Consider the following 23105-nt stretch of genomic DNA (forward strand, 5'->3'; position numbering starts at 1 on the left):
CACTGAGTACATCCATACCGCATTAAACATCTGCAGTTGACCTGGGATAGCTAACTCAGGCTTGGGGAGCTTGGGCAGCGGAACTGAAAACTGCCATTTGGGCTCAGGCTCCCTCCATTGCGGGGTCCCAGAGCTTAGGCTCTGGCTGGAGCCTGGATGGCTACATTGCAGTTTTGAATCTGAGCCCTGAGAATCCGAGTCAGCTGACCAGGTCAGTCATGGGTATTTAATTGCTGTGTAGATGTTCCCTTAAGTTTCAGTCTGAAGTGGGAATGGCCATCGATGGAGAAGGGCATTTCCATCTGGGGGGGAGCAGAATTACTTGTGTATCCAGAAGCTGAGGAGTCTAGATGGGTGGCAAGGCTGTGAGAATTGTATTAATTTTCAGAGGCAGACATGCTCAGAGGAGGAGGACATTATAAAGATGATGGCAATGTCAGCTCAGGTATTAGATTCCCCCCGCCCCAAGTTCTTTGGATATTTTAGCTAGTTTAATTGTCATTCACTGTGTTCAGTGTCCCAAACACTTAAAATTATTCATATCACAATAGATTCTGTAAATAGTGTCCTTTGGTTCCAAAGCAACTAGGAACCCTCCTCCATAATATTTAGCCACATATGTAGGTACTCTGAACACAGTCATACAGAACTGCTCCAGTTTACTAATGTTTATCTAAATTGTATTTTTTAAATGGCACTCTGTGTGTCTATATACACCCTCAATCCATACACTAAACTGTACTGTGATGTTTTTTGGAGCTGGATAGGGTGGAAGTCCTGCACTGGAACTGAACGGTTCATTGTGTCTGTAGTGGGTTTTGTGTGTTTCTAGTGAAACCTTTGGAAGCCTTAAAATAATAGCTCCAAATAAGCACATGGCAATACAGTAGAGGCTGCAGAGTCTAGCTGAGTGAACAAGTGGCTCGGAGTCAGGAACTGTGCTCAGTCTCAGCTCTGTCATTAATATGGGCCTTGGGCAAGTCACTTAATCTTTTCATTTACTTTTTCCAGCTGTAAAGTGGGATGCTTTAGAATTAATTACCACTAACGGAGCACTCTAAATCTTCAAACATTATTACTATTGAAACTTTATTACATATATGTTCATCCCTGTGCTGGAAATTAGACACCGCTGTGGGGTTTTTGGCTCTGATTATGGAAAGAGTAGTAATCTTGTAGGTAAACGGGAAGAGCTTTGCCAAGACAGTGTGAGAAAGTTGGCATTATTCCTGATCTAAAAGAACAGCTTCCAAGTTATGCTTATGTTTGCATGATGAATGTGATGCGAGACTTTCTTATTATTTTGTACTCAAACATACTGCTAGAATGTATAATACTGAACTTCAGTAGGTGATACTCATTTAAGAAGTTGGAAGTTTCAGCAACCTTTATGGGCTTTTTTTCACAGTAATGCAGTAATGTTAACATAAGTGAACTTTATTCTGTACTTTTAACAATTTCAAATAATGTTACTGCCGGTTACTGCCAGATGAGTGCACAGTATTTTCATTAATTTAGTAAATATTTTGTCAGTCTGTATTTCTTCCCCATGCTGCATGTAAAGGACTCAAAGCCCATGTCAGAGTCTCTTGAAAAGAAAGAAGTGGTAACTGTTAGTTTTATTATTTATATTATGGTAACACCTGGAGGCTCCAGTCAGGGATCTGTGACCCATTAACCCAGTTGCTGTTTCAAGAAATTAATAATTCTCCTCTGACAGGTACTGTGCCACTTCACTTCAGAGTTTGCCAAATAGGCTCTTAAAGGAAGAAGCCACTTCTAGTTCCTTTGAAAACTGAGTGGGTTAGTACAACAAGTATTTCCTGATACTTTGGTAGCTGAATGACTGCTGCTGGTAAACATTACGTTGCACAGCTGGGTGTGTGCATTGTGCAAATAGATTGTTGGGGGAAGTGAGGCTGGTTTTTCTAGTTCCTGTATATAGCATTCTGTACCTATAGCAGTATTCCATAGTTAGAACAGAAAAACAGGTGAGCCAGCCACTACACTTTAAAAAAGGTAAGATTTACATGTGTTAAAGTTCTTAGTATGGTATATAACTTTAATGCTTTTGCGGGCATTTATTAGAAATGACAGTGACAGTCCTTTCTTTCTCTTGTGTAGAATTGTATGTTGGCCTGGATTGTGGAAAGAGGCGAAAGTCCCAAACGGATAGATAGTTGTAGACCTGGTGTGCTTTTTGAGAGTTTAGCTAATTATGTTATCCTAGTTTTAGATGTCATTTTTTGACTTCTCACTGAGTGAGTCTGGGGTGTATATAGACTTGCTGTGTTTTAACTGAAGTCTAGAAAGTTAATATATTTATTGGTGCCCTTGGCTGTCAAAGCCAGCATGTTAAGTTATTGGTGTTAGGCATTACACCAAAATGGAGAAAAGTTCAAGAATGGGCTCTCGTTCTTTCTTGATAGATCGAAGTGGAATGAAAGAGCCCCTCGATCTCTGTCTGAATAGGTCGGGCTTAGTGTACCCTAGAAAAGGTTTGCCTGGCATAGCTATATCAGCAAACCCCTCCTAGTGGAGATGCAGTTTATACTGGCAAAAGAGTGACTTTACTTGTATAGCTTATACCATTTCCACAAATGCAGTGAGTTTGCTGTTAACTGCATCTGCACAAAGGCTTTTGCTGGTATAGAAATGTAAAATATCACACTCCTAATCAATGTTACTGTCCAGGCAAACATTTGCAGTGTAGATCTGGCCTCAGTGACAGTGAAGGTGTGCTGCCTTAGTTTTGACACCTGAGTTCCAGTACTGCCATGTTAGCGTGCATACCAAAAACATAGTCAGTGATACTGTATCATAAAATCGTTGAATACGCACAGACTTCTAAGTAAATAATCACAATGGTTTAGAAGCAGGAGGGATATCTTATAATAGGAGCTGTTTGATAGTGGCAACAGTGAGAAAGTTCATCAGGAGTACATTTTCATCCTGCTCCCCCTTCATATATTCCCCTAAAATCCAGAGGGACTCTACCCAAGAAACATGGGAGATTTTAGGTGAGGGAGTTCTGGAATGCAAATGAGATTCCTGATTAATTTTGTATATAAGCACATGTGCAGTTGTGTTTGTAAATACTGGTGGCTCCTCTGGTGGCTAAGAACTTGTCTGAGGCTGTATCTTTACTGCATGCAAATCATGGGGTAAATTAAGCCATGGTAACCTAACCCGCGATAATGCAACCACATCATTGTGCTGTCATACCCCACATATCCATTGCATCTCTCCGTGACAAACAATACAGCTCTCTGGGCAGGTATCCCAGGATTCATAGCACGACAATTCACTGTGCTGCTCTGTATTCACATTTGCAGGGTGTTGTGGGACAACTTGTCTGTTCCCTCTGGGGATTGTGGGAGGAAAGGGTCTAGGTCCACAAAATTCCATTCCTGGAATGGCCTGTGGTGGTGTGCTATGTGCTAAAAGGTAGATTTGGATCATGCTAATCCTAATAATAGGGACCAACAGCTGCTGCTTTTTATGGAGGCAATGTTTTGTTTTGTGCAAGACCCGATGCCTCCCAATGCATTGCAGTCAACTTTCAGTTCTGAATTTGACATCCAATCATTCCTTCCAAAAAACAAACAAACCCTGTTGCACTGGTTACGGAATTCTCCAGCTCTCAATAAAACCCACATCTCTTAATTTGCTTTTAGTAATAAATTGGGTCTGGCTATGACTGAAGAGGCAGCTGACTTCCAAGTGCAAAATACTCATCCTGAACAAGTGGCGGACTGGCTTTGAGAACCACTGGCTTAGATAATACAGCTTCCAACAACTGCTGATTCACCCTGTGTGTGTTTATATATTGAGCTGAATACAACTGATGTTAGATGATTTCCTGACTACAGTAGGACCTCAGAGTTATGAACATCAGAGTTACGAACTGACCAGTCAACCCACATCTCATTTGGAACCGGAAATACGCAATCAGGCAATATGTGTTAAATGTAAACTACTAAAAAAAAGGGTGGGGTGGGAATTTAAAAAAAAATGTGACAAGGTAATAAAACTGTTTCTGTGCTTGTTTCATTTAAATTAAGATGGCTAAGAGCAGCATTTTTCTTCTGCAGAGTAAAGTTTCAAAGATGTTTTAAGTCAGTGTTCAGTTGTAAACTTGAAAGAACCACCATGATGCTTTGTTCAGAGTTATGAACAACGTCCATTCCCGAGGTGTTTGTAACTCTGAGGTTCTACTGTACTTAGAGAATTAGGTGGAAACAGGAGAGTGTGACAGGAGAATAGAAATCCAATTTTGGAGGCTTGTTTCCATTTCGGCCTATATGTGACATAGAGACCTAGTCCCTAATACTGTGTTGTCAGTAGCTCTTTAAAATACAGAAGCATTGTGGTGTTTTCCTGTAACTAGTATCAAACCATTTATTAGCAATTGTGGCTTTCTTTCTATTGAGCAAAAATTCCTGCTGTTATTGATACATGTCTAAGGCTATGTCTACATTACAGCTTATGTCGGCTTAACTTATGTCACTGAGGGGTGTGAATGAACCACCCCCTTGAGTGACAAGTTACACCAACAGACACACCGGTGTGGACAGTGCTATGTTGGTGGGAGAGCTTCTCCCGCCAACGTAGCTACTGCCTCTTGCAGAGGTAGTTTTACAGTGCTGATGGGAGAGATGCAGCTGTACGTGTAGACAAGCCCTAAGTGTTTTGTTTAATAAACACTTAGGTACAACAGAAATGTCCACTGTTTCCCACAAAATGTATGGAGCCAAAACAAATACTGTCTTGTGAGATTATTCTACTTTACCTGTTGTAAAGCAGGTGATGGTTTTGTGTGCACATCACAATATAACTCGTACAAGCTTGAATGAAAGTGATGGAACCACAGGATCTGGCCATGGAAAATTCAGATGTTGTTTATCCTTTGTCAATAGCAGGTTCACTCTCTAGGACAGACTGTTTGTCCCACTTCAGGGCATTATCATCAATAGGCATACACTGGAGTGTAAAGTGCTTTCTTAGTGGTTGCAGCACAGGAGGAGAGACAGAGCTGCTACTTCCACCTTGTGCCTGGTGGAGGAGTGAAGGAGGGTGTGGACTGGGTGGAGCCTAGGTTCATTGCTTCCCCTCTGCCCCACATTCGCCTCCATCCCTCCATGTGCTTGTCAGTATTGCTGCACCAGCAAGCTGGGTGACTGCACTATGGCCGGGGTAAGCCTGGTACGATTTACTTCCCCCAACCCCCAGGATAAGCAAGGGAGCCGAAGAGGGCAGATTGTGACTGAGCTGCTCCAGGGCAGCACTACTTCCTGCTGCCCCATACTCAGGGTAGAACATTTAGCTGCAATCTAACCCTAAGTTTGCCAACAGATATGTGTTTATCTAAAACATTATTAGAACACTGTAGTTGTAACCAAACCCAAGTGTGTGTAAGTGAGCAGTCTGAGTTTAAAAACCAGGACATTAAAAGTTTGGGATTCAATAAACCTAAATATAAAAGTCAGAAAAGACCGTTAATGTTAATTGCAGAATTTAACTGTGCTCATTTATTCTTCCCTTTGTAGGGGGAGAACTCACTAGCTTGAATCTGATTTCTTATTTTAAATTTCATTTTATTTTAATTCTTGTTCATTGGAATAATCCCTTGTTCTCTTTGAACTCTGGCCCATTTGTACTTTCTCTCTTCTCCTAATCATATGCTACTACTTTGTATCTTGGGCAAACGTATGTTTTCCAGAACAATCCTCAACCCTGGCCCTTGCAGGGCCTATCAAGCCCAGACTAGACTCAGTGGCAGTTAGCTACTCCTTACTCGGCCTCCAATCATAGAATATCAGGGTTGGAAGGGGCCTCAGGAGGTCATCTAGTCTAACCCACCCCTCAAAGCAGGACCAATCCCCAGACAGATTTTTTACCCCAGTTCCCTAAATGGCCCCCTCAAAGATTGAGCTCACAACCTTGCATTTAACAGGACAATGCTCAAACCACTGAGCTATCCCTCCCAAGGCCTTGAAGTACATTTCCAACTTAAAGCACATGATTAGTTGCTGGGAAGCTAATGGGTGTATTCGTGTGCTTAAAGTTAGGTATGTGCTTATATAACTCGCTGAACTGAGACCTTGATGTCCATCAATAAATTGGTATGGTGAGAGTTCCTACTGTTTAGAAAAATGATCTGGCTGCTGAATCCAATGGTTCCAATTGTGGAACTGTCCAAGACTTTGTAAATCAAATTAATCACTATCCCAGGAGCAACCCGGGAACCAGATTGTGGCAGGGTCACAGGAAACTTCCCAGTTTCCCTGCTCCCGCTTGGGATTCGGGGGGTAGAACCTATATCTTGTCCAGATAATGCCTCCTACTGAAGCTGGTAGCACAGAATATTTCTTCTGGCACAGGCGCACTGATACGTGTGTTGTGGGTTCTGCTCCCACACCAAAGTGGTGGGGGTAGGAATAGAGGTCCTGTGGAGGTTGCTGTTCCCCTCCTCCTTCCCTTGCATTACAACCTGCAATGAGGGCTATTGGCACAGGTGGTATTTATTTTGTTTTGTTTTATTATTTGTATTTCTTTAGTGCCTGGTTCTGGTCCATGTCCATGACCAGGGCTCCTAGGTAGCCTTGCATCCCCTTATTCCCCTGTGCTGCAGCATTAATCAGCCCATAATCTTGGCTGTAGGTAGGAAGGAAAGAGGATAGTGTTTTATAAAAGTATTTTAACAATTTTTATATAGGGTAGAATATTTTGTAAATATAAAACCAGAGCAAAACAGTAACTTTAGGTGATGCCTACATCAACAGGAGACAAATCCGGCAGTCATTACTCAGGTAGAGCCACCATTGAAATCAGGGAGATTTTTTTCATGAGTAAGGACTGAAGGATTTGTCTCTAGACTACTTCTCATAGACTCATAGACTTTAAGGTCAGAAGGGACCATTATGATCATCTAGTCTGACCTCCTGCACAAAGCAGGCCACAGAATCTTACCCATCCACTTCTATAACAAACCCCTAACCTATGTCTGAGTTATTGAAGTCTTCAAATTGTAGTTTGAAGACCTCAAGCTGCAGAGAATCCTCCAGCAAGTGACCCATGCCCCATGCTGCAGAGGAAGGCGAAAAACCTCCAGGGCCTGTGTCAATCTGCCCCGGAGGAAAATTCCTTCCTGATCCCAAATATGGTGATCAGTTAAACCCTGAGCATGTGGGCAAGACTCACCCGCCAGCACCCAGGAAAGAATTCTCTGCAGTAACTCAGATCCCATCCCATCTAACATCCCATCACAGAACACTGGGCATACTTACCTGCCGATAATCAAAGATCAATTGCCAAAATTAATTGCCAAAATTAGGCTATCCCATCATACCATCCCTTCCATAAATTTATCAAGCTTAGTCTTAAAGCCAGATATGTCTTTTGCCCCCACTACTCCCCTTGGAAGGCTGTTCCAGAACTTCACTCCTCTAATGGTTAGAAACCTTCATCTAATTTCCAGTCTAAACTTTCTAGTGTCCAGTTTATATCCATTTGTTCTTGTGTCCACATTAGTACTAAGCTTAAATAATTCCTCTCCCTCCCTAATATTAATCCCTCTGATATATTTATAAAGAGCAAGCATATCCCCCCCCCAACCTTCTTTTGGTTAGGCTAAACAAGCCAAGCTCTTTGAGTCTCCTTTCATAAGACAGGTTTTACATCCCTCGGATCATCCTAGTAGCCCGTCGCTGAACCTGTTCCAGTTTGAATTCATCCTTCTTAAACATGGGAGACCAGAACTGCACACAGTATTCCAGATGAGGTCTCACCAGTGCCTGATATAATGGTACTAACACCTCCTTATCTTTGCTGGAAATACTCGCCTGATGCATCCTAAAACTGCATTAGCTTTTTTAACGGCCATATCACATTGGCGGCTCATAGTCATCCTGTGATCAACCAATACTCCGAGGTCCTTCTTCTCCTCTGTTACTTCCAACTGATATGTCCCCAATTTATAACTAAAAAGCTGTAAAAGATTCAAAAAGAGTTTTCAAATAGAGTGAAAATTTTAAGGCTGTGTAATGGGAGAACTATGTGGCACTGAACAGTTAACCAATGGTAGGTTTTACACAAGAATAGATTTTAACTACAAATACCTTTTTAAATCTGGATAATGTACCTATTAATTGTGCCCAGCTGCCCACTTGGTAAATATTATAATATTCCAGAAGATGTTCCGTAACACAAGTTAAATCAGTTTCAATAGACTTCACAAACAAAGCTGTAATGGTTTCTGTGCAGGATACAGATGGCATTAATCCACTAGTTTACAGTGCAGACAGGCAGATATGAACACAGGAGTTGTCATACCTGGGGTCCTTCCAGTTTGCTCTCCTGTTTCTGAAAGTAACCATCAGTGGATGCTTTTGAGAGAGGAGTAAAACTACAAAATGGATAACCTGCCCATCGGAGTAGACCCTGACCTGTCAGTTAGTAGTGGGCTTCTACCTGAAGCATGAGTTACCCTATCCAATGTAATCATGTGTGTTCTCATTATCCACATTAATGCCTAATTTTTCTCTGAATCCTATCTTTGGTGATATCTAGTATTAGTATATTAAAACTCCCCAGTTTGTAAACTGAACTGAATTAGATTTAGAATTGGCTCAGCTGGGCTTTCCGGAAAGAATTGTTTGTGGGATTAAAGCTTGATAATGGGACATTCACTTAGCAAGTAGATTTTTTCCATATTTGTTTCCAGTCTCCCAGCTGCACAAATACAGTAATATGGCTTTATGTTCGCCAGTAAGAACTGCAATATTGCTTTGTACATGCAACTCATATGTTAGAAGTAATTGTTCTTAAAGGGCTCCGTCTTTTTGGCTTCCGAGTATTGCTAAGAAGTATAGGGAACCAAAGAATGAGCAGTCACCATTTGCTCAGCACCTGCATGTAGCAGGAGTAGATGTGCACAGTATTCAGCAGTGGATGCACACTTAAGCACTCCCAGCCCACTGAAATGAGTCTGGCTGAGAGAGAGGAAAAGTGGATGTGTTGGGGTGGAAGTGGGGCATGGCCAGGGCATAGATGCTGAAGTGGAATCCAGCAAATGCAAATTATGTGCATAGCTATCAGCGTTATGTTTTTCAGCTACTCCTTCTGCCAACCATGAGCAGAGATTTCTTCAAGTGCACTTTAGAGTGGAAATTAGAAGAAACAGTTCATTTTTGGTGCCTTTCTCTTAAAAGTAACATATCAAACATGTTGTTGTTAATCATTGTGAAATTGCTTAAAAGTATATTTAACTTGTTTTATTTTTATGGTATATTTAAAATCACAATCTGGACAAAGGAGATATTCTGGTCCATGACACAAATATTTGTTTCCCGTGTTCCAAGAGGGATAAGCACAGAGATGGGAGTGGGGCAGTCCTGAAATCTATTCCTGACTCTGCCGCTAAGTTGCTGTGTGCCTTGGGCACATCACTTGACCTCTTTGTCTTACTTTCTTCACCCACGAAAGGGGGCATGATGATATATTTATTTGAATCACAGTAGTACTGTTAAGATCCAATGTTGTTGTTTTTTACAGCACTTTCATCCCATAAAAATGCTGCTGTTGTAATGTTGCAACTGAATTGCTTTTAAAGAAAAAGCAATCTTCTGTACAGGAGCTGTATATAGCTCATGTAAGTTTTTCATTGATCTGAGGTGGGTTTTTTTTAACATCATTCTGAGAAGAGGTTATGAAATGTCAGATATAATCCCTGTGGTAACAGAAGTCAGTGCAACAGAGACTCTCCTGAAAGTGTGACATTTACTTGCTTTACTGGTAAGCTCACCACCAAGCTGGGGGTGGGGGTGGGGTTTCTCACACTTGGACACTAATTTTTCAGGATTTCTGTTACTAGATTTAAGTAATTTAGTGGAAATGAATTCTTCATTTTGTCCAGTTACACTGTATTGTGGCTTTGCTTTCGTTGGTGGTGACTAGGTGGTGAAACATAAGGTTATCTATCCCTATTATTAATGAGACAAAGTGAGTGAGGTAATATCTTTTATTGGACCAACTTCTGTTGGTGAGAGACACAGGCTTTCAAGCCACACACAGCTCTTCTTCAGGTCCATTGTTGTCCATTTTAGCTGTACTTCATTCGTATTGCTTCCACCTCCGTACCACTTGCCATTGGCCTTTTGCTTACATGGAAGATGCAAGAGAGGCAGGGGAAGCTTTCAGAAGTGACTGGAGAGTAGGCGTAATGAGGAAGGAAAGTTGCGGGTACTGTATACCAGCTCTGCATGTTTCCATTGGACCCAGCCTCTCATCCCCTTCCAACATCAGACTTTCCCAACACACTCAGACTAGATCAACCTTTGAAAAGATTCTCACAAATATAAAAATATACTTCTATCTTAAATGAATAAGCTCTGTATCAGTCATGCCTTCCTTCAGTGAGACACTGTTCCAGTTTGAGGCCTGGTCTACACTGGGGTGGGGGGTTTGAACTAAGGTACGCAAGTTCAGCTACGTGAATCGGGATCAAAGTCCGCGGCTCCCCTGTCGACTCCGCCACCGCCGTTCGCGGTGGTGGAGTTCCGGAGTCGACGGGAGCGCATTCGGAGTTCGATATATCGCGTCTAGATGAGACGCGATATATCAAACTCCGAGAAGTCGATCGCTACCAGCCGACCCGGGCGGGTAATATGGATGTACCCTAAGAGACAGTGATTAGAACTTCCAGGTTAACAGCCCTAAAATTTTAGTTATCTTGTCATGAACCACATGAAGTAGAGGAAAACTGTTTGAAATGGTGGTATGTTTAATACTTGGATATAGACATTCAGGATTCTTGTTGTTCTGTTCTACTGTGTGTGGGATTGGGAGAGGGAGAAGGAGGAAGAGGGAGGAAAGGAAATGTGATATCCTTAGAGCACACGAAGACATCTCGTGCCCAATTCTGCCATCCCTCCTCTCATTAAGCAGTACCTTTCTATCCAAGTAGTCCCACTGAAATCTCTGGAATATTTTTGTGGCATGGTGCTAATCATTATAAGACTAGCAAAATCAAGTACAAAGTGAGTTTAGCAAATTCAGGACTTCCACAACCAGAGAGTAATTGCAAATGAGATTACACAAGGAGGGGTGCCTGCATGATGATATTCATACACTTGAGACCAGTGATGAGCTGCCAAAATCTTAACAACCAGTTCCCTACTGGGTCTTCGGCAGCACTTCAGTGGTGGGTCCTTCACTTGCGCCGGGTCTTCGGCGGCACTTCAGCGGTGGGTCCTTCAGTGCCACCCGAAGACCCGGACCGAATGAAGGACCCGCCGCCGAAGTGCCGCTGAAGACTTGGAGTGCCACCTGGTGAGTACAAGCCCAACGTATTTTTTTTTACGTATTTTTTTTTTTTTAGTCATCCCTGCCGGGGCCCCATCGAAATTGGACCCCGCACTTCCTCAAGCTGGCCCCGCACATCAGGGTTGCAAAATTGTATTGGGGGCTGGGTAGGGAAGGCTGTGCCTCCCAAAACAGTCTGACCCCCCATCTGACCCCCACCCACGTCCTGCCCCCGAGTGCCCCCTCATAACCAGCAACCCATCAATCCCCCCCTGCTCCTTGTCCCCTGACAACCCCCTCCTGAGACCTCCCGCCCTAACTTCCCCCCAGGACCCCACCCCCTACCCAACTCGCCCTGCTCCCTGTCCCCTGACTGCCCCGACCCCATCCACCACCACCCCGACAAACCCCCAGAATTCCCATGCCTACCCAACCCCCCTGTTCCCCATCCCCTGACCGCCCCCCCAGAACCTCTGCCCCCTCCAACTGCTCCTTGCCCCTTATTCAACCCCTCCACCTAGCCCCGGCCCGGTCCCCTTACCATGCTGCTCAGGGCAGCATGTATGGATGCCGCGCGGCCCGCTGGAGCTTGCAGCCCCCCCTTACCTTGCCGCTCAAAGCGGCAGCAGCTGCTGAGCTGCCCAGAGCACTGGCGCCGGCGGCTTGGCACACTCTGGCTCTGCGAGGGGGGGAAGCGGGGGAGGGGCCAGGGGAGCTTCCCCAGCTGGGAGCTCAGGTGGGCCGGAGACAGGACGGTCCGGGCCGCATACCAGAGTTGTTTGCCCACCTGCCTGCCCCTTTAGCAGCTGGTTCTACACCGGCTTCTAAATTTAACAACTGGTTCTTGCGAACCAGTGGAAACCGGCTCCAGCTCACCACTGCTTGAGACTAAATAGTAGCAAAGAGAACGCACTGGCCATAGATCACCCTAGGGGCAATCTGTTAGTCTGCAGGTGGTTAGACATTGATTCTTCTGCAGTTCCCAAACCATTATTTCTTGTAGCTTCTCTTAGATGAGACCAGGATAATGTCAAAATCACTTCCTTTTATTTCTTTTTGACTTTCAGATAATTTGAATCTAAATATCCAGCTGTTGGGTGGCTTCAGACGACAGTTGAGGTGTTGAAAGATTAACTCAGACACCTTCTGTGAATGTGGGTTGAAGGCTTGCAGCATGTCAAGGAAGACCAGAAAAGATGCAATGAACATTCTGTAATCAGGAAAATGAGAGAATTTCTTCAAGAACACAACAGAAACCTTTCTTTCCTGCAGCTGGAAGATGTGGCCACATGTTTTTGATATCTGGTTAATTTAATAAAGGACTCTCTGTCAGGCTATCTGGTGACCTTGTAAATCTTGTACCTGTGTGACAAAAGTGCCTTTGAAACTTGCAGTAAACAGTTCATTCTCTGGAAAACCCAACTGTTGAAAAAATCACTATTGAAGAATCATGTCAAAAAACCTGGAGATCATCAATTTGTCATTTTTGTTGGAACATGAGAGGGAAACAATACTGGGAGTACTGAAGAGAGATGAATATTTGAAAAAAGTGGAAGATAAGAGGATAAGGTAATCTTGTAAAAAATTGCTTTTTTTTCATTCTCTCTTGGTTGAGTTGTTCTTAGAATATTGCAGACTGGGTAGGATGGCCAGGTGTCTGGTTTTTTACCAGAAAGTCCAATCGAAAAGGGGACCTGACAGTGTCTGGGCAGATCTGCTGACTGGACATCCAAAGTTCAGTTACTGCGGGTGGGGAAGCACTAGCTCATTACCCGCTCCAGCCCCTACTCAACCGGGGCTGCCTCCTACCTGTGTCAGGCAGCTGCAGCTCCCAGTCCCAGCTCTGCAGGCGAGACCCTCCCAACCTAGGCTGAGGGAGAGGGGAAGAGGAGAGGGGAAGGGACAGGGCAGAGGAGGTTCTGGTACGCCTGCTGGAGTGTCCAGATTTTAAATATTATGAAGATGGCAACCCTAAGACTGGGGCCTGACTTGAGGGTCTCTTCACTGCCATGTGGGAGTCCTGCATTTCAGGAGTGACTTTAGCACTTCAGCACAATTGCTCTTCTAGTCTCATGCGGAAGTGAGAGGTGGGAGGAAAATGCTAGTTAATGCATCTTTTTGTAAATGTGTGTGACGCATGCATAGCTACAGGGTATAAGACTAGGGAGAATGATATCCTGGTTAGCAGAGTCATTGGAAACTTAAATCCAGTACCTCTTTGTTAACACACAGAAATGAATTCTGTAGGTTTGTTGTTTCTTTGTTTTGTTTCTTAAGTTGGAATATTACTTCATGCAAGGCTAAACTGCAACAGAATGCCAGTGCATGCTGAGAATTAATGATACCTAGATCTACTACATACCTTGGAAATTTGCCATAAGATTGTCTTAATACGTTTGTAGAACATTTTAAATGGGCTAAAATTATGGCATGATGAAATCTGATACTTTGCATTGAAATATGTACAAATTCTCTTGATTGATGTTCATTCCTTCAGAGCCAATGAGTGTGAGCGAGCATGGTGTCAATAGTAGCAGCAAGGAATAGCTCGGTGCTACGTTCCCCGACAGTGTTCAGGGGAAGGGATTTTGCAATCCAAGATTTTAGGATAGCAGCCTTGCCTGCTAGCTCTCAAAGGACCCTGGAGGCAGGTGTAGAGACTCCATGAGGGTTAGTAGACCTCTCCTTTCCTGAAAGATTACACACAGTTAGAATTGGAAGGGGATTGTGTGGGAACAGAGGACAATGAGGTTCAGTGGGGTCGGATGCAGACATTTCAGGTGAAAATTCATATGTATTTGTTTCAGTTAAGCATCCATCCTCTGAAAGTTTTGATGTTCCCTCTCTCCCTGCTTAAATTTTTGTGTAGTTTGGCTCTGACAAACAAGTTTAGAATGCATTTATATGTGTCACTTGGTCAGGGGGAGGCTGGCTTAGAGTGTGCAAGATATACCAAATTGCAAAGGGAGATGGAATTCAAGTGCTTGTTTGTTTCCACTTCTGTATTCAAAGGTCAGGCTGTGGCTTGTTTTTCTGTTTGGATTGGCAAGTGTCTCAGACACATGTATTCATTCAGCACCCACTGAGGTCTCTCGATATAGATCCAGTTAAACTTATCGCTGTGGGTCTGTACTGAGATCTCTCCATTTAACTGTCTCTTCCCCCTCACCTTCTGCAGGTAAATGAAGAAACTAGAGTAAATGCAGTGCACCCATTGCTGTTGGCAGCCTCTTTACCCAGTGGGAAATGTGGCAACCAGAGTAAACTGAAAGCTTTTCCTTTTGCCTAAGCCTAGCCTAGCTCACTTAATGTAGGAGTGAGGCAGGAAGGCAGATCTCCAACCCTGGCAGTTGTGTTTAATTTGCTCTGATTATGGTTGTCATCACTGAGATGAAGAAGGGAAGTGCAGACCCAGCAACAGTTGAGACACAGTTTGTTCCAGCCACGGTGTTTACCCTTGGAGCAGGATCAGCCTTAATAGTGATGGGCAGCGATGCTGCGAACCAGAGAGTAGCCCTGTTAGTAGTGCAAGCTCATGGTTGGGAGTTTAGGCTCTGCAGGAGTGCCACTGGGGAACTTTGAGATGCATAAGGTGCAATCGTGCTTATGCTCCTATCAAAGATTCCTGTATCAATTTCAGTAGGTCAATGGGCCACTGGTTTCTCAAGCTCTGAGGTAGGGCTAAGTTCTTGTCCCTTTATGGTCGCTTAGAAACCCTACCCTGTGGAATTGTGGGTATGTGGCTTGGCAAGGTGCAAACTGGTAACGTTTTCTGCATATGGGCCGACTGGAGGATTTATTGGCTTTTTGTCTGGTGGGAGAAGATCTCCTTAAGAACAGCTTGAAATCTGAAATTAATGTGAGGATCCTTATAATTAAGAGGAACCATTTGGAAAAAAACCACCTTAAATTCAGTGGAATGCACACACAGCTTTCCAGCGACTTCAGGGAAACTAGTGAACCCAGTACCCTCAGGTTATTTGGAGGATTGTCCCTCAAACACGTTTTGCTCACTGTGCCTGATAACATCAAACTCCAAGACCCTAGAAAGTCTCCGAATATACCGTATTCAAGCCAGGTTTGGATCTGAACAGGGAGCTGGGTGGATTTCCCTATCTCCAGGGAGAGTTCATCATGACTCTCTGAATGCAGCTAAATTATCCCTGGCAAGGATATCTTTTATCCTTGACTCATAAATATACTTCCGAAGAACATGTTTTGTCTTTGGGATGCCATTTGGTGCAATCTGGTGTGTGTATTATCTAAACATATTTCACAGAAGAACATAGTCTTCTACATTAGATTTGTTTTTCATTCTGGCAAGATGCTCAATTCACATTTAAGAGTTTAATGTATTATCAGTATTATTATAGTGCCTGTGGAGCCCTAATCATGGACCCAAACCCCACTATGCTGGGCACTGTACACACACAGAAGAAAGACACTCCCTGCCCCAAATTGCTAACAATCTAAGTGTAAGACAAGAAACAACCGATGGATACAGACCGGCAGGCAAGTGCAAGGAAACAAGTGAGGGGCGGCATGGGAGAAAGCCCTGAAGGTTCCAGTTTTAAATTTAACAAGTGGGCGATGAAGACTGACATCATGGGCTGATCAGAGGCAGAAGTTGAACTTTTGATACTAAAGGAGAGATCATAGGTAGGGTGAGGATAGACCTTGAGGGGCTTTGGAAGTGAAGTCAAATAGCTGTTTTGTAGGATAGAGAAGAAGGAGTTAATGGAGAGATGCAGAGAGGGCTGATGTGGTCACGTATATTCAGAGCATTCAACCTACCATGATATAGTACCATTGAGCTATAACATATGGGCACATATCCTGCCTAGTGCATCTCTTAGTACTTTGTTACATTTACACCTTTCACATCCAGCTTTTAAATGTAAAGCTTCTTTTTATTCTTTAAACAGGAATTAAAGTTCTGGATCTTGTTTAAAGAAAAAGTAATAGACTAATAGCTGAACACAGAAAACAGAGAAGGGAAGTAACTTGAGCCTTTCCCAACATAATACTATCAAGTTATTACTCGTGTGCTGTAATACCCACTTGGCCTCCTAACAGCAGTTTAGTTGGCCAAGTCCACTCAACAGTTCCTCTGGCAAGGATTCTGCATGGTCAGGGGGCCAATTAGAATAAAGACTCATCAATCAGTACAATAGAAATATTTTAAAATATCAGTATATTCTAAATAGAGAACAAAACTGTTCTCTCAGATACCACTATCTGGCAACTATTGGAAAATTCACAAATTGAATTGAAATGCATTTTGGGAAATTATCTGTGCATGGAAATTGACTTGTCAGGTGATGTATCTGAAGATGTTTGTAAGGGCAAATGTTGTAAAATACTATGGATTGTATACACTGTGTACAATATATGTTTTTGCAAGACTGATGAATAGTTCTTTAAAGAAAATATACTTTATATGATAGCGTATGTTTCATTCATATGTGCCTGGGAAGAGAGAAACTGATAGTTACCAATCACATTTGACAAGTAAATTGCTCAATTAGTACATTATTATTTGATATAAGATACTTCTTGTGTATAAATAGTTACTATTTTTAGTACCATAAACACAGATGCCTGTGGTCTCCATTCTATTTAAAATTTAAGAATGTTCCATTTCTGAACTAATTAATAACTTGTGTGGCTTTTTTTTATCGTACTGGGGTTACCATTGATTCTACCGACATATAGTAAATGTAACTCAGAAGGTATTTCATCTTGCTAACATAGTTCGTAATTTTATCTTTAAAAATTCCGGGAGCCAAAGGTTCCTCCTGTGTGATAATTTAAACTTTCTCTTTTTTTCCTTTCTTCTTCTTACCACCTTCATTCTCTCTCAGGAGGGTTTTTAACATTCCAACAAGAATATATTTCCATCTTGCTTCCAAAAAATAAAAAATAAGCCTAAAAGTGCATGAGTACAACATAATTTCTTGATCTCATTTGCTGTTTTCAGTTGTCTGACAGTATCTCTGCACTATAGAGGGGGAAGAATTTATAAGCAGGCATTTTTAAAGAGTTTTCTTACTGCAAATTCAGAACAATATATCTTGGAATCAGGACCAAAAGGATACCCTGAGACTCTGGGACCAGTGGGTTGCATTGCTCTGCCTTATAGGAATGAGCAGAAGTAGCTAGGATGAGCTTGAGAAGGTGGGACCTTGGTGGTACTAGCCCAAAGCAGCCAGCACTAGCTGTAGTTGAGGGGACATTGGGGAAGAGCTTTCCAGCCACCAGTTTGCTTCGCACACTAACCTAGAGGGATTGCTGTTGCTCCTGATATCATCACATTCATTCAGCTCTGAAACTTGGTTTCCCTTCAATGCATTCCTCACTGCAACTATTCAGCTGTACAGTATAACTCTCCTCATTCATGCTTCTCACCTCCCTCCTCTCCCTCACCTCCCTCCATTTCTTTCTCTTTTCTACCACCCTACTCCTTCAGTTTCCTTTTCCTTAGCTAATTCCCGGTCTTACTCCAAAACTCCTTTTCCATTTCTACTATTCCTGTTGCCCACTTCACACATGCATGCTATCCAAAATAACTCATCAAACATCTCAAAACCAGGTTTTGTAATATAAATCAAATAATTATATAAGCAAATTGAATAGCCCAAAATTTTCACACCTGGATTCCTGAAAATTGAGCACCTGAAACCATATTTAGGCAGACAAATGGCCTGATTTTCAGTGTGGTGAGATGCTACTTGAAATCATTATTAGTTTATCAGTTCACACAGTGGTTCTTAATAAAATTAATTTTTACTCTTCCATCATCCCATCCAATGCAAGATAAAATGTAGAGAAGCAAATCCAGTTCCAAGTACCGGATCTGCGTGCTGGAAATCATTCTAGTGGAAGGCAGAGTCACTTTATAGCTGCTTCTGTTACTCTAGGGCTGAATTAGCTTCCTCAGCCTGTGTATGGCCTAGGTCCAGAATAGCTCAAACACCAACAGCTCCAAATGATGACTGTGGCTGGCAACTCAGCTCCTCGGGCATAATGGAATTTTCTACTACAAGGGTAGAAGTTCATCTTTACAGGAGACACAGTTTTCTGGAGGTTGATCCAAAGCTATGGAATGAACTCACTCTTTCTTGTCCTCCCCTCCTCCCATTTTCCGCAGTGAATGCACTAACAATGCATTGAATGTCTAGCTTTTTTTTTGTCTTTTTCTTAATTCAGTCTGCAATTTTTCATAACTTTGCAAACTTTGGAACAATTAGAGTGGCAAAAGGAAAACTGGAACACTGACTCTACAACTTTTTTTCAAAGTGAGGTAGTTCTGAAAAGTTGGGATAAGGGGTAAGGAAAAGGAAAAAAATGAAAATTAAAATTGCATGCCATGGTGGAAAAGATGGTGATATAAGAGGCGTCATGTTTTACAGAGTTCCTTATCACATGGACATATCTATTTTCCTCACACTTGCTTTTCTGAGTCATTTATCAAATTTGCTGTATACTAAGACTATTCTGCTTTCCACTTTGATATTTTATGAGGGCATGTTCCTTGATTTTATGCTCCATTTAGAAAGGTTTAGATTATTACTTATGTCAGTGTTGCCTAGTTATTGGGCATAAGAAACAAAATGCATCTTCAGTGCACTTGGTATGTTCCCTCTGAATTGATGGCATTTTTAATATACCATTTGCATTTAAAAGAATAGCTGAGTGTTAGCAGAGACAGATGTTAATACTTGTCTCTTCTGTCAAACCCCTAATATTATAGATAATTTATATTCCTTAGGGGTATTATAGGATATTTCTCCCAGAAGTTTGATAAATGGGATTCTGCAGGGTTTGCCTTCTCTTGGATTCTCTTTGTACTCCTAGAAAATGTTTTGGTCGTGTTTTATTTCCTGTATACCGTGAGTGAGAACAAATGTGTCCAACTGCTAGCTTGAGAGTCTATTGCTTTAGAATTTAGGAAAATGTGCCTCCTGTGCTGCCTGTACAAGAGATGGTGTTACATTTGCTATCCCTTTTCAGTAATGTTTAACGGTCACAGCTATGCAGTGGTTGTTTAGAGGCTGCTGTGATGATGGATTATTTTCAGATGACTCATCTACCTCCTCCTACTCTTAATCGTCCTTGGAACACTTAATTCTTCATTTTCTGAAATGTGACCCCATTTGTTACAATCTGTCTGTGGTTCAATCCAATAGTCTCTGCAAGGAATCCCAAAACAAAGCTTTTGACCATCACATCTGCCTGAATGTTTTCTGATGAACAAGTCAGTAGGGAAATTGAGGGGCTATTTATTTTACCAGGATTTGAAGAAAGCTTTTAAGACAGCAATACATTTTTTCAAAAAGTCAATCTGCAAGATGAACAGCCTTAGCAGAATGAATGTCATCAATCAAGAATTTGTACTGGATAAAGAATAGGAATTACTGAGCAGATGGAATTACTGGAGAATAAGGATACTGCCTCTTTAAATATACTACCAAGGGAGAGGAAATGCCAAGAAAGGAAATGTTAACCTTAGAGGAAACATTTCCACTTTGATTAAGGAGGCGAACTGCTTACATTTTAAAGGTGCTGTGCAGAACAGAAAAAGACTTTGTGCCCAGTTTTGCTGCTTTATAATGCAAAAAGAAGGCATGAAAATTGTGAGGGGTTACTTTTGGGCTTATTTTTATATTAGAAACTCAGATCCTTTCCATCCTGTAAGACTCTCTGGTGACTGGACAACCTTTGAAATAGTGACATCACAAGAGCCAAGACCATAACCACTGAGCAACTGAGAGGGAAGGGGATTTTTAGTCACTTTAAATTTTGGGGTTTTCGACAGATATAACTGCAATGACTTACTGACATTGTTGGGAAATGAAGCTCTTGCCATTCTTAACCCTTCAATTAAGATCTGAGAGCTAATAATATGCATCCATGGAGAGCCCCCCAAATCCTCCAGCAGCTGGAGAGCAACTGAGTTGACTTTCCTGCTAGCTATTTCTAAGATCAAGCAAACAAGCAGATTAACCCTCCCACACACACACCCACAAAAGCAGCTTTCAGGCCTTCTTCATATATCCTACTAGTATGAATAGAAAATCCCATGTGGGTCACCTTTAATGGACCTGTTCTCAGTGATAGAGTGAACCCCTGTGCAGGGTACAGACAGGTGCTTAGTGGGAAGAATTCAGGTCCCAGAAAAAACAGGCACTGAATGGTATAGGCTCCTGTGGAGTTACCATATAGAATTGAACAGGCCTATGCAATATTGAAAAACGTGAACATACAAAGTGTTTGGAGGGTCAGAGATTATTATCCTGCTGCACCTGCACAAATATTGGGTGATTATGCTAATAATATCTAAAAGCTCCTGATTTGGATGGGAAGGTGTGATCGGTTAGACCCCCCTTCTGGGGTGCCACCTGGGGAGACATATTGGGATCTCACTGAGCCCGCCCGTTTCACCAGCTTGGGCTCCCTCACCCTGTCCTGCTGCGCACACACACCCAGCTGTAGAATCACACAGAGTCTGCAGTCAGTTCTGTGTGGCAAGACTCAACTCGGGGAATTGCCCAGCACTCTGGTGCACATACCCTCTGGAGTGTAAGCCCGAAGTTATATTGTCTTGCGCTGCATAGAGAGCTATACAGCGTAAACTCATGAAATTCGCTCCCTCCCTCAATGTGGAGGAAAATATGCACAGCTTTTTGCCCCCCCAGTTATGAATTGCACAAACGGTGTTTTAGAATAAGCAAAATAAGTTTATTAACTACAAAAGGTAGATTTTAAGTGATTATAAGGGATAGCAAACAGAACAAAGCACACCAATGAGCATATAAAACAAACATGCAAACTAGGCTTATACATTAAAGAAATTGGCTACAAATAGTCATTTCTCACCCTAAAAGTTGTTTTATGCAGGTTGCAGAGTTTCTTGAAGGTAACTGCACTGCTTGCAGCTTAAATCTGCAGTTATACCCATCACAGGCTGACCTTTCTTGCCTGGGGTCTCCCCTCCCATGCCCCTGCTTAGTTCCTTTATTTCTTCAGGTGTTTTCAGCAGTCTTCCTTCTTGGGCAGGGAGGCAGTGGAGAAGAGCCAAGATTAACTCACTCCCCACCTTAAATAGGATTTACATATGGCAGGAATCCTTTGTTTCCTATTTTGACCCCCAACCCCTTCCAGTGGAAAAATACCAGAAGTCCAAAATGATGTCCAGTACCAGGTGATATGATCACCTGAGCCTGCAGTGTTAAAGCAGCATCCCAGGAAACTTCTCAGGAAGGAGGGAGATTAGCATCTTCAAAGTCCTATTATCCTTCCTAATGGCCCATGCAGGCTGTTTGCATACTGTCCAGTGGGCATTCCCCAGATAAAAACATAGTTGCAATTATTACATAGTCAATATTTCTGACTTCAGATACAGAAATGATACATGCATACAAATTAGATAATCACCTTCAGTAAATGATAACCTTTCCAATGATACCTCACATGACCCATCTTCCATAAAACATATGGGGCATAGGCTCATAGGAAGGCAAGAAAAGTCACACCTTTCTATTCAAAGGGTCAACCAAGCACCGTTTGGGAATCCTGAGATACCAAGACACACACACATTATCACAGAGGAGCAGAAAGGCATGGCTAGAACTCACTAGTGCTTGTTCAGGTTATTAAAGATAGTTTGTAGATAATGGATAAGCTGGAGAGAAAAGCAAGAATCCAGAAACTCAGGCTGGTGAGCATCTAGGAAAAATAAAGCCTGTGGACTCTAAGCAGTTTTTCCATGCACTGGCTTTATTAAACTCCATGAGTACAGCAGCTGCACAGAGTCTGATGTATATAGATTCTGAAATAGGGCTGCCTGTTGCTAAAGCAACTTCAGCAAAAAAAAGTTTTCCATCACTTCAGAGAGTTTACTTATGTGGAATGGCTTACTGAAGTTGGGCTATTTCTTTTTATAAGATTTATTAATAAGGGTTTTTGTCCTGATTCTTTATGTTCACTGCATACACACAGAGAAGTTAGATAAAAACACAAATATTCTCTCTGGAAGCTTGCAGCGTAACACTATGTTATTTCTTAGAATTCAGAGCAATAACACACAAGGATCCCAAATCAGCAAGAGACGAAACAGGTTGCTCCCTTTGGCAGCGAGACACTACTTAACCCAAACTTGCTTGAAGCAGTCTCTTTCCATACTCACTCTGATAGATGCTTTCCTACAGGGCCCTCTAGCCTGCAAGCAGGACCAAGAAACCCTTCTCTTGCAGTTCCTATGCAGTCCTCAATACACCATATTGACTATTCTCCTTTTCTGCTGGACAGGAGGGGAAAAAAAGCTTTCATTAGCTGAAAGAACAGGGTTTTATGTATGTTCTGCTGTACTTTGTAAGATGCAAGATTAGAGCTGGGTGAAATTTTTCATGTGAAACCTTTTTTCCACCAAAATATGCAGATTCACGTCAACTGAAACAATGTATGAATTTGGGTCCATTTTGGCACCTTATTTTATTCAAAAAAAGAAAAAAAATGAGAAATGTTGAAATGGTTCATTTGCCATTTCAGCAACTAAATTTGTTGACTTTTTATTATGAATTAATTTCCAATTTTATTTAAAAAACAATTTTAAAATGTTTTTAAAGCCTTGACATTGAAACTAAATGTTTTGTTTCAAGTCAACCAAAATGTTTTGACATGAAATGAAACATTTTTTGATGTTTCAGTTCGCTGAAAACTTCAAAACATTTTTGTTTTGGGTTGACCGGAAACATTTTTTTTTTGTTCAGGCTTTTTTGGGACTTTTACCTGAACAGAAT

At 42.1% G+C, this 23105-nt stretch overlaps 1 protein-coding gene across 19 annotated transcripts in view; it reads left to right on the forward strand.

The window, feature by feature from the left end:
* The window catches only part of SYTL5 (synaptotagmin like 5), a 186418-nt gene that overhangs the window by 90658 nt on the left and 72655 nt on the right, over positions 1-23105 (forward strand). For 18 of the 19 annotated variants that reach the window (XM_039546594.1, XM_039546480.1, XM_039546603.1 and 15 more), the window contains one exon: positions 12372-12873. In XM_039546594.1, coding sequence (XP_039402528.1) covers positions 12755-12873 — 119 coding nt within the window. In that variant the 5' untranslated portion in view covers positions 12372-12754. Of the gene's footprint in view, positions 1-1967; positions 2020-12371; positions 12874-23105 lie in introns of those variants that run through there. The other variant, XM_039546568.1, reaches the window with a different exon arrangement.

This window comes from Mauremys reevesii, linkage group 1 (genome assembly GCF_016161935.1).
Source record: "Mauremys reevesii isolate NIE-2019 linkage group 1, ASM1616193v1, whole genome shotgun sequence".
Taxonomy (NCBI): Eukaryota; Metazoa; Chordata; order Testudines; family Geoemydidae; genus Mauremys; species Mauremys reevesii.